Below are 12,313 nucleotides of genomic sequence, written 5' to 3' on the forward strand. Positions count from 1 at the left end.
TTTCTTAAATAAAAATATATTAGGTAATAAACGAACCAAACACAAGTATCAATCTCAAATATGTATTCGAGTTACATTTTTAAAACAATTCAATAAATAAAAAAATTAGGACTTAACCTACTTTCAATCACTTATCAACTTTTCAAAAATAAATAACATTCATATTGTGTTTACAAAACACTGTTTTGTAAAATAAAATATTTTTACTTGACTATACAAGTAAAACAGATTCATCCTACAGTAGTTTCTTCTACTCGTATCATAATTTGCTTTCTATTTTTTCGGCTCCTTCTTCTACATCAAATGCAACATTATGGCATCCGTTTTCTTGTGATCGTTTTTTCTTGTGTCTTCTAACACTGTTAGTTAATTTAGTTCTTCCAGCAAAGTGTTCGCTTATTTCATATAGGGTCTTTCCCTCAGTTTCGGGAAGAATGAAATATAAACCTACAGCCCCCAATAAGCCTACACTGGCGTAAAACCAAAATACCCGAGGAAGACCAAAGTTTGAGACCATCCCTAAGAAAGTTTTGTTTGCAATAAAACCAAAAACGTACCCTACCCCTGCTGAAAACCCAGAAGAAAATGCTCGTATTTCTACAGCAAATAGTTCACCAATTAATATAAATGGCAACCCCTTAATTCCTACGTATGCAAAGAATCCAAACAAAATAAGGCATGCTGCGGGTATCCAGTTACCCTGTTCCAAATTGACTGGTTCTTCGCTGACTCCTGTTGGATCAAATACAAGAATATTTTTGTTATAAGCATATACACCTACTATAAAACAACAAATTGTGGACATGGCCAGTGAAAAAAAGGTTAAAGTTCTTTTTCCAAAAAATCTGATGGAAAAAACGCACACAAAACTTCCTAGAAGTTGCATTACTCCTAAAATAATCGTTAAATAGTAAGGATCAATAGAAACTTTCATCTGCTGGAATATTTTAATGGCATAAACTTGGAACGGTCCGTATCCATTAAAATGTCCGAGGAAAAACACAAAAGCTAATAGGGAGCTTGGATATATGAAGATGCGTTTCGAAAAAAGCTTCAAATTTTTCAATTTCTGCGAAATAACTTCTTTAAAACTGCCTGGTTGTTTTTCGTTACAAATCTGCTTATGTAATTCTTGAAATTCATCCTGAATGTCCTCTATATTAGTCCATCCTCTTAACCACGCTATACTTTTCTTGGCTTCTTCTATTCGATTTTTAGATAGTAGCCACACAGGTGTTTCTGGTACAATCATTAGCAAAAGAAATGAAATGACAGGAAAAGAACAATTCACCAGAGTCACTGTACGCCATTGCATGAATGATCCCAAGATAAACTGGCTTAACATTCCCAATGTAACCGACATGGTACCAGTGCATGAGAGAATTCCTCGAAGATGTGGTTGGGTTACCTCTGCTACGTACGTTAATACCTAAAAAAGAGTTTCATATAAATATTACGTAGTTTGTAAATGATGAGTTGTTTGCACATGTGAGTATATTTTCTAAATAGGTAAGAAAATAAAAGAAAAGTCTTACTCATAATTTGTTTTATTGTACTTTGTGAGAACGATTTCGCATTCTAAAATTTTAGCCGATCGTGAGGTTCTCAGTTAAGTAAGCACAATTTTTGTGGCTCAATCCCATATTATATATAAATGTTATAGTCAAAGCCCGAATTTCAGGCACTCCTAGGTTTGACTAGGCAATCCTCAGGTCTGACTGACGGTCTTACGCTTTGGCCACAAGGGCGATTTTTTACGGCGCGATAATTTACGGCGCCCATTGGTTTGACTACCTCCTCCACCAATTTTAGATGAATACGACGCCCATTGGTTTGACTACCTCCTCCACCAATTTTAGATGAAATGATTTCATCTAAAATTGGTGGACGAGGTAGTCCAACCAATGGGCGCCGTAAAAAATCGCCCCTGCGGCCAAAGCCTTAGTCAAAGCCCGAAATAAATTACAGTTTTGGCTTTTAACTCGTCAAACATCCAGGAAACGTCAGTTTTGGGTTGAATATATACACGTGTTTGAACGTTACGTCATATAGACGTCTTTTTTGAGTGATTTTAAATACGTAAGATTAATGACGTTAAAATACATTTAAAAACACGTTTTCATTTCAGACAGTCCAAGTCTGACGTGACAAAATTGGGAGGAGCTTAAAGACTTAATGCTTATTGTTTATCAGGGTTACCAGTTTTACTGATTTTTCGGTAAACCTACTGATTTTAACTCCAATATCCTTACCTACTGAAAAACTACTGAAATTTATCAACCTAATATTGGCCGATATTAACAGGTATAAAGTGGTATTTAAAAATATGAGATTATTTGGGCCGTATTATAAAGATGGCCGTAAATACTAGGTCATAAATAAGGAAATCTACATATAATTGGTTGGGAGATATTTGAAACTGGCCGTTAGTACAGGTGGCCGATTTTGACAGATGGCCGTTAACACATGTTTTACTGTACCTATTTACATGGCCTAAAAAATCTACTGATTTTTTGAAATTAAAATTGACTTCAAACTCGTTGACTTCAAACAATTTCGTTTATTTTATAAAAGAAGAAATTTTTCATTTATTGTTTAGGGGAATGGGGGGCATGACGGGGTCGCGAGGTAAGACGGGGTACCACACACAAACAAGAAACTACACGTTGGTGAATAGCATGCAATAACTCAATAGGAAGAGTCATTCGACTAACGATCACTGCAAGAGAAACCGTGAATGAGAGTGCACGCGTTTTTTGTTTACAAACGGAAAACTGTTTTAGCGCTCCGTTGATCTAATTTTGGGCAAGGACAACCATCGTTATTTTAAGGTAATTATGATCATCTCATTAATGTCTTTTTTATCGTTGTTTACTAGTATTCTTATTTTGATAATGGCATATTGTTTGTATGAATACGTTAAACATTTAATTAGTGAATTTTTTTTTTGTTCAATGTTACCTTTTGAGGCAAGATGGGGTATTGGGTGCGGGGTATGATGGGAAATTGGTGGTAAGTCTGGGTTAATTTAAATTTCTTAATAAATAACATTGGATTATTGTTTTAGATAATACCATGGTACGTGCTTACAAGAAAAAAACAAAAAGAGGAGAGTGGTCGAGAGATGCTATGAAAACAGCCATAGATAAAGTGACATCGTCAGAACCCTGGGTAGGCTGCCAGATCTATGGATGTTGAGCTCACAATGCCTGTGCTGGGGTGGACAATGAAGATCTGGAGCAAATACACATTTTTGTTTGTTTTGTGAGAATTAATTAGCATCACCATCATGCCATAATTCCATTACCCCATCATACCCCATAGTATGGGGCAAGATGGTTTTTCATAAGGTTCTTATTAATGGCTAATTGTTGAAAAATGTGATAGGTTGATTTTCCAAAGATTGTACCAAATCATAGTTAGATTAATGACGTAACGCGCCATCAATTAGTAATAATAATAAACGTAGTAATTATGTTGTATTTTTGTTATTTTCCTTAGACGCCCCATCATACCCCCCCTTCCCCTATGTGCTCTGTGTGGTAAAATAAGACTTTTCATTTAGATATTTAGTTGAAGAAACGTGTTGATTAAGAGATTTTATTCGTTTTTCTCAAGTGAGTTAGTTCAATGCAATAATTCTTCTTGAAAACTGTGTAAGGTTATGTTTGGTGTTTATTTTATGTTATGACTAATTATGTGTTGTTCACGATCCTTTTTGATTTAATGGACAGCGTTAAATTAAGATATTATGCTGCATAATTTGTTAATAAATTATTTATTAGTTAATATCTTGTTTCAGTTTTGACACAGTAAGTAGGCCTATATATAAAAGCGAAAATTCTATGTTGCATTGAGGGTATTGTAATTCTAAACATTTTAGAAAGTCTTCCATTTGGTTTTACTTTTATCCTATGGGCTAAATTTAAAACAGTTAAATGAAAAATTGCAATACCAACAATGCGAATAATGAAAAATAATCTAAAAACGACATAAAAACTACGTTTTTGATATCACGTATTTAAAATGTGATAAAAATCAATTAAGGTGGGACAAATTCACGTGAATTTCGACGTCGAAAAAACGTGATAAACTGACGTGGTTTGGTGATAATTATGACGTCTTTTCAACGTATTGTAAACGGTAATTGGTTGTCTGGGGACTAAGTTGGTCAGGCAAAGGTTGAAATTTAATTTTATGAAATCGGAATTTGACTAGTCAAACCCCGATCAGCTATTAAAATGTCGTAATTTGTTAGATTAGGTTTAATAAAACGTCATTGTTTAATTTTAATATTTATTATTTTTATATTGCCATATTTAAAATAAAATATATTAGTGTTTATTTTCACATGTTGAGACATTATGGAATTTTACACAATACGTTGGACCTTCTACACTTACATAATTTTGAAGAGCATTTGTTATTGCTGTAGCATTTTATAAAGCCTTGTCCTCTAAATTTAGAATCTTTTGAACTAATTTCTCTTAGAGACAGCTTAACGTCTGGAACATCTTCGAAATTAAGAATAGTCTCTTTGCATTCTCTTACTGGATTTCTTGAAAAAATTGTGTTTATTGTTCCGTATTTCGTACCAACTCTATTTAAACCGTCAATTGTTTTATCTTGTATGATACAAAAAAAAATTTTGAGCATCTCCTTTGGCTCTATCAAAGCTGGGGATAGGTATTGTTACAGTTTTGTCGATAGAAATTGGAGGAATTTTTTTTTTCACTTAATTGTCTCATAGCATTAGCCTGGGCATGAAGACCTTCAATCGCATTTCCTTTGTTCCAGACATTAAGCTGCCTCTAAAATAAATTAGTACAAAAGATTCTAAATTTGGAGGACAATGCTTTATAAAATGCTACAGCAATTAAAAATGCTCTTCAAAATTATGTAAGTGTAAAAGGTCTAACGTATTGTGCAACTCTAAATGCCATAATGCCTCAACATGTAAGAATAAACACTATTCTTGCTATTGTAATTACGGCAATATAAAAATAATAAACACTAAAATTAAAAAATGACCTTTTATTAAACCTAATCCAACAAATTACGATATTGTAATAGCTGATCGGGGTTTGACTAGTCAAACCTCGATTTCATAAAATTAAATTTCGACCTTTGCCTGTCCAACTTAGTCTCTCCTAGGTTGGACTAATCAAAGGCCGAAACTGTAATTTATTTCGGGCTTTGACTAAGACCTTCAGTCAGACCTGAGGGTTGCCTAGTCAAACCTAGGAATGCCTGAAATTCGGGCTTTGACTATAACATAAACATAACACTAAATAAGATTAATCTGATACCTAATAATTTGATGAAAATGCTAGAGCCTGAAATCGGAAATATTAGCATGCTTTGAGCGTTTAAATTCTCGTGAAATTTTATAAGGTTGAATTATCATACATACAACAAAAGCAATGTGCTAACCAGGATTTAACGTATTTTCCACAATAGAGAAAGAGATCAGGGTCAATGCCGTAGAATAAATGTTTTAAAAGACAAAAATATAGTACTCATAAGATAGAAGAGACATGGTATTCATAAGCAACAATCCATATACAAGAGGAACTACATGCTAAAGGAGAAAAAAAAATAATATGAGAAAATCGGTTTAAAAATGAATTTAAATAAAACAGAAGTGATGACAAATAGTCTAGGCGCCAGAGGAGTCACCGTGTCCTTTTCAATTCTGATGGACAAACTCAACGGTTTCTTATGGATTTTTGGCTGCCAATTACGAATTTCGAGGGTGGATTTCGATCCGAGTGGTCAAAAAATTGTTATAAACAATTGAATTGTTTATAAATTGTTTACTGGCTCATAAACTAAAAAAAATAAAAAAAATGTTTCAAATAAAGTTTGTTCCTTAATAAAAAACGTAGAAAAAAACGTTTACTAAAGTTAAATTGAATAATTAGAACTCAAGATATTGTAAAATTAGTGCACAATGCAAATTGAAAAATGCAAAATAAGTATTTTTCGAAGGTTTGTCGATCGTAACTCAGCTTCTACGCATGCAAATGAGCCACAAAAGATCTTATTTTAAACCTTAATTAATAGGCTTTCAAACAAAGTCTGTCAAATTACTATATCTTCATTTATTTTAAAGTTATACCCGTTTGAAGTTATGATTTTCCTAAAAAAAATTGTACATTAATTGGTTTATAAGGATTTCAAGCAAATTTGAGCTATAAACATTTATACTTTAATTAACAAGATATCGATATTTTAATGGCGCGCCATGAGGAGCAAGATCGGCTCACAGTAGAGTAAGTATTTCTCGACCTTTCATTGATCATAGCTCGGCTCCTTCGCATGCAAAGGAGCTTTACAAGATCTCATTTTATAGCTTAATTAATAGACTTCCAAACAAAGTTTGTCGAATTACTTTATCTTCATCTGTTTTAAAGTTATACTGGTTTGAATTTTTTTATAATTTTCTTAAAAATATTGTACATTAATTTGTTTATAAGGGTTTTTAGTAAATTTTAGCAATAAACATTTATACTTTTATTAACACTTGTAATAGAAGAACTCAAAAGGAATATTTTGAGCTCATTAAAGTGTTAGTAGGTTTATTTTTGGCCAAGATATCGATAATTTAATAGCACGCTCTGAGGCTCAAGATCGGCTCATAGTTAAGTAATATCACGGTAAAGATACCGATCGACTGCTCTCGTATTACACTATTTTCCTCAGGAGGCCTTGCCTATTCTTAACATGTCTTAACATTGTTTCTTAATAGTGATATTGATTTGTTGCAATAATGAATAATTTAACTGATAAAAAATGGTGTATTATATGTCAAAAAAATATCAACATCAAAGTATCTTCTACTGAAAACGGTGGTGCACGTATAATTGAAGCATATATAAGAGTATGCAGATATGCAAAATATATTTAATATGCAGATATAAAAAAGCTGAGATTCTCTATAATATATCTCGATACAAATAATAAATAATATCAACTTACTTTTTAGTTATATTTATGAAATATTAGTTTTTAATGTTTTTTTTCTCATTTAGTACAAAAAAATAGAAGACAAGGTAAATAAAATGAAAGATGATATGAGGTACAGTATGATGATTTATCTATAACAATTATATGATAAAATTTTGATAACGTTTATATACATAGAAATTATAATTTGTGAGTCTATCATGCGCCTCATAGCGCGCCATTAAAATATCGATATCTTGGCCAAAAATAAGCTTACGGATATTTTCATAAGCTCAAATTGTTCCTTTTGAGTTTTTTTATCATTATTGTTAATTAAAGTATAAATGTTTATAGCTCAAATTTTCTTGAAACCCTTATAAACAATTAAGGTACAATTTTTTTAAGAAAATTATATCTTCAAAGGGGCATAACTTTAAAGAAAATTAAGATAAAGTAATTTAACAAACTTTGCTTGGAAGTCTATTAATTAGGCTTTAAAATGAGACATTGTAAGGCTCATTTGCATGCGCAGAAGCCAAGTTACGATCGATAAAGCTTCGAAAAATACTTATTTTTCAATTTGCAATTTGCATTGTGCACTAATTTTACAATATCTTCAGTTCTAACTGTTGGATTTAAGTTTAGTAAACGTTTTTTCTTCGTTTTTTATTAAGGAACAAATTTTATTTGAAACATTTTTTATCATCTCTTTTAGTTTATGAGCCAGAGCCTTATAAACAATTTATAAACAATTAAATTGTTTATAACAATTTTTTGACCACTCGGATCGAAATCCACCCTCAAAATTCGTAATCAGCAGCCAAAAATCCATAAGAAACCGTTGAGTTTGTCTATCAGAATCGAAAAGGACACGGTGACCTCTATTTGGGCCTAGACTAAAATCAAAATATCACAATCGACTTAGATTTTAGATGGAAGTGGGATTGAAAGTGTCGAAGAGTATATATACCTAGGTCACAAGATCAAACTAGGCAAACAGAATCATGACACTTAGAGATAGATTAAGAACAACATAGAGAGCCATCAAACGAGCTATGTTAGGAGCATCTCTGAGAGAACATTTTCGAAATAAGGACGTACGAAACAGGACGAAGATGGAGGATGTAATTGGAAGAATTCCGCAAATGAAATGGATCTGGGTAGGTCATGTGGCACGGCAAAACAACGAAAGGTGGACGAGAAACATTGTACATTGGAAATTCCGCGAGCACAGTCGCAGTAGGAAAACCACAAAAACGATGGCTAGACGACATCAAAACAAAAGTCGAGAGAAACTGTCACCAAATAGCACACAACAGAGAAGAGTGGAGAACTCATGGGGAGGTTTTTGTCCAGGAGTGGATGAAAATAAGCTGAACAAGAAAGACAGAAACTATATCTCCGTTTATTAAAGTATAAGAATACTCGGTTCTGATTTTTAAGTTTCTAAAAGTTCATTAACTTTTCTTGTATTAAATTTTTGTCTTTTTGTTATATTTCTGCATTTGGGCTATGAATATAGGTATTGTACTAGTCTTTAGTTTCTTGGCCGAAAATTTGCAGATATGATGTGAAAATTATATGATTTCATTATTTTGACACTACCTATGGATGTACTCTTTTCGATATGATTTGAGTGATTTATATTAACAACTCTGTAATAACTCTTCGTGGCTATCTATGTGAACATTCTAGGATTCTTTTTTAAGCTATTAAAGGAGCATTGTTACAGACTTTACAAAAAGTACTTATATGCCAGTTTTGTATTTCTTAAACCATACAGCTGACTTTAATTTGATTTTGTCTTTGCCATCAAAAATTAGATATAAGTGATCGCCTTCTGCCCATTACCCATGCCTATTTATGTGATAAATAAGCATTATTTGGTAGGCTTGTCCGATTATGCGCTAGCATCGCTATCGTATTTAGTGCATGTCTATGCAGTGTCTACTATATCGATTTTTTTTTATTCTGCTATTTTGTCAGTATCGTATTATAAATCTATTTTTTTTTTCATTTTTCATACTTATACCTTACTTTCCTTGTTAAATACTTGCCATGTGTGAATGTGGTACTTTTTACAGTTGTCCAAATTTGAAAACCGTTTCAAGAAACTTTCAGATCAACATCAACCATAGGTCAGATTTTCCTTCCTTCTATAAAAGGTCCTGATGAAATACTGTCAATTCTTTGTACCAATATGTATTTTATTAATTCCAATACATTCTATGACTCTGTATAAAAGAAACCTTGCTTGCCTTGCTTGAAGCCTTAATAAAAACTAATGAATAAAAATTACGTTACGAGAAACAGTGGATAAGTAGATGGAGAAGAAACATAAACATATAAGTATATAAAAACATAAGACAAAGTGATCCATTATAGACCCTTTTTATTTCGGAATCAGAAGTTTAACAAGAAACTTGAAGAAACTGCAGAAATTGATTAAGAATTAATAAAAGCCAACAAACGCACAAGATCCTTTACCATTAACAATCAAGTCTGAGACAAAAGAGAAATAAAAAAAAACACTTCGAAGATTCTAGGATGAAATAAAAAGAGTACGCGAATGAATATATGTTTAAATTATTAGGTTTGTATGATTTATATACGAATACGCAGTAACGACAATCGCCTTATAAACAATGTGCTCTGGGAAAGGCCAGATGGAAGAAGGTCTGTAGGGCGGCCTAGAAAAAGGTGGAAAGATGCAGTCAAAGAAGATCTAGAGAAAATGGAAGCGCGACAATGGGAATTAGTGGCACACGACCGACAAACATGGAAGGCAATAGTAAACGCGGCAAAGACTCACGAAGAGTTGTAGCGCCAATGATGATGGTGATGATGATATATACGAATAGGTGAAATAATTAGAACAAGTGATTTATTAGTAGATAATAGGACCTAAAACGAAAGACCCAAGATTAATTAAATGGATAGAATTGAAGTCACTATATCCTGTAGGATGTTTATATCTACATATCTATAATAGAAATTACATATATGTACATAATCCCAAAAGTTTTTTAGGTAGGTACTACAAAAATGCACTATCATCTGGTTAGATTGCCATGCCTCTGATTGCATCGTATATTTGTTTATTTATTATGTTTATTATTATACAATCTTGACCTAGCCACTATCCTGTACCTTATTGATTTATTTTTTATATTTCGTTATTATTTATTACAAAATAATATTGTCAACATGCAGTGAGTGATTAAAGTACAGCTCGTTGAGCGCCAAAATTAACGCATAATTTTAAAATTAAAATTTCAGTTGTAATGAAAAATCTTGTTCATTGGTGCTTTAAGGTTAAATTTAGAACATCTGAAATAAAAAACTTTTCTTTTTTTACAAAAAATGTCTTGAAATAAACAACATAACATCATAAATCTAAACATCTAAACAAACATCGGATCTAAACAAACTAACTTCATAAATAAATCATGGAATTGAAATTCTTAAACTTCAAGAAAGTACTTGTACCGCGTACTAGTGCCAAATATTGCCTCCTCTGGTTTTATTACTGCTTGACAACTATCTCTCATACTGAGAATTACCATTCTTATTTCTTCTTGGTCAATTTGATTCCAAATTTCAACTAAGCGCAAAAACAGTTCATCTAATGTGTTTGGTGCATTAGGTAGTTGTCATATTCGTCGGCCTGTGATGTCAAAAACATGTTATATTGGATTTGAGGTCAGGACTTCTCGAAGGCCAATCCATTGCAGGAATTCCAACCTCCTGACGATATTGCTGCACAATTCTTGCCACGTGTGGTCTTTCATTAAGTTACAATAGCATGAAATTATCCCCAATAGATGGTGTAAATGGCACGACATGCTCTTCTAAAATGTCTGTAATAAGCGTAATATACTTGTGTGATGTAAGCCGCCCGCGATCTATCCTAACTAAGTTGGCGAACATAGAGGCAGCGGTTTTCGCTTACGGTCAAACCGCGCGGAGCTGCTTTTAAACGTTTTCAAAATCAATGCACGTCTTTAAATGTACACGAACCACGAACATAGTCAAAGCAGGTTCGCGCGGGCCAACCGCTTTAACCCACCTGACCGCTTTTACTCGAATGAGAATTTAGTTTTTTCCGCGCGGTTTTAATGTTTGTACAATAAATAAGGGAGGCATTAATTGCTGCAGTTTTTGAAAGATACCCTATTTGGGACACGAGTGAGAACGATATTTCACTTTCTTTTATCTTATTTTAAGTTTTGAAATATGTAGATGATGATATTCTCCATACATTATTTTTTCGCGATTAAGAAAATATATACCAACTTTTTTTCTTTTCAGTTTAGTGAAAACAGAACCAAAACCAATCATATCGTCATCAGAAGACGAAATTTTGCTATAAGTTATAGACGCAACTGACAAATTTGAACGATTTCTCTCGGTTTTACCCGTCTTCACTGTGTTACCATTCCCGCGCGCGACAACCGCTCAGATTCGCGCGGTTTGCCCGTAAGCGGAAACCGCTTCCATTATGTGTGCCGCCTAAGGCCGATGCCACATTATGCGTTTTGACCGGATGCGGTGAAAACGCATCCGTTTCCAACGCAACCGGACCGACCTGTCACACTATGCGCTTAGTCTGGTGCAGTTTGTAAGCGCGTACCGATGACTCAAAACGCATCCGTTTCCAACGCAACCGGACCGATCTGTCACACTATGCGTTTTCACCGGATGCGGCGGAAACGCATCCGGTCAAAACGCATAATGTGGCATCGGCCTAACTCCGTACGAGCCTTTAAATTAATCCCACCCCACATCATTAGGTACCGAGCCGCCAATATACTGTACACTGTACAGTCCCTACGGTGTTACACTGTACGTAGCGTTCGCCAGGACTACTGTTACAAAGACTGAGACAAACTTTTGTCTCAGTGTACGAAGTGTCAAAAACCGGTCTTGATTGAGTTGTAACCCTTCTACGGGCTTGACTGGATCATCTCGAGTTACTTCCAGTAACAGAAAAACGTGGTAACCCTCTTGAAATGGTTGACTGAGTGACGTTAAAACGTTCAGCGAGTTTTACTTGATTGTATCTTTCTGAAAAATTTTGATTTTTTTGCTGTTAGTGGTATATTTCAAAGAAAAAAAGCTTTAATAAACTTTAGAAACGCCTTTAAACGGTCAGTACAACGATTTCCAACCCAACTAAATTCTAATTAAAATCAATAAGTACAACTAGCATATTTTTAATTTTTTTGGAAAAAGGGATAAAAACATCAGCGTTTTTTACCGTTCTTTTGATACATTTTACCATATACCGGAGGTAACAATAATATATTGTCACAAAAATCGAAACATTAAAATTATTTAATTTACCAGGATTTTTAAAATTATG

The 12,313-nt window shown here is 33.4% G+C and overlaps 1 protein-coding gene across 8 annotated transcripts in view; it reads right to left on the reverse strand.

Moving 5' to 3' along the window:
- LOC114331385 (facilitated trehalose transporter Tret1-like) overlaps positions 1-12,313 on the reverse strand; it is a 137,097-nt gene continuing 124,784 nt past the window's right edge. For all 8 annotated transcript variants that reach the window (XM_050649091.1, XM_050649126.1, XM_028280960.2 and 5 more), the window contains one exon: positions 1-1,429. In XM_050649091.1, the coding sequence (XP_050505048.1) occupies positions 260-1,429 (1,170 nt within the window). In that variant the 3' untranslated portion in view covers positions 1-259. The remainder of the gene's footprint in view (positions 1,430-12,313) is intronic.

The sequence above is a fragment of the Diabrotica virgifera genome, chromosome 1, assembly GCF_917563875.1.
Source record: "Diabrotica virgifera virgifera chromosome 1, PGI_DIABVI_V3a".
NCBI classification, from domain to species: Eukaryota; Metazoa; Arthropoda; class Insecta; order Coleoptera; family Chrysomelidae; genus Diabrotica; species Diabrotica virgifera.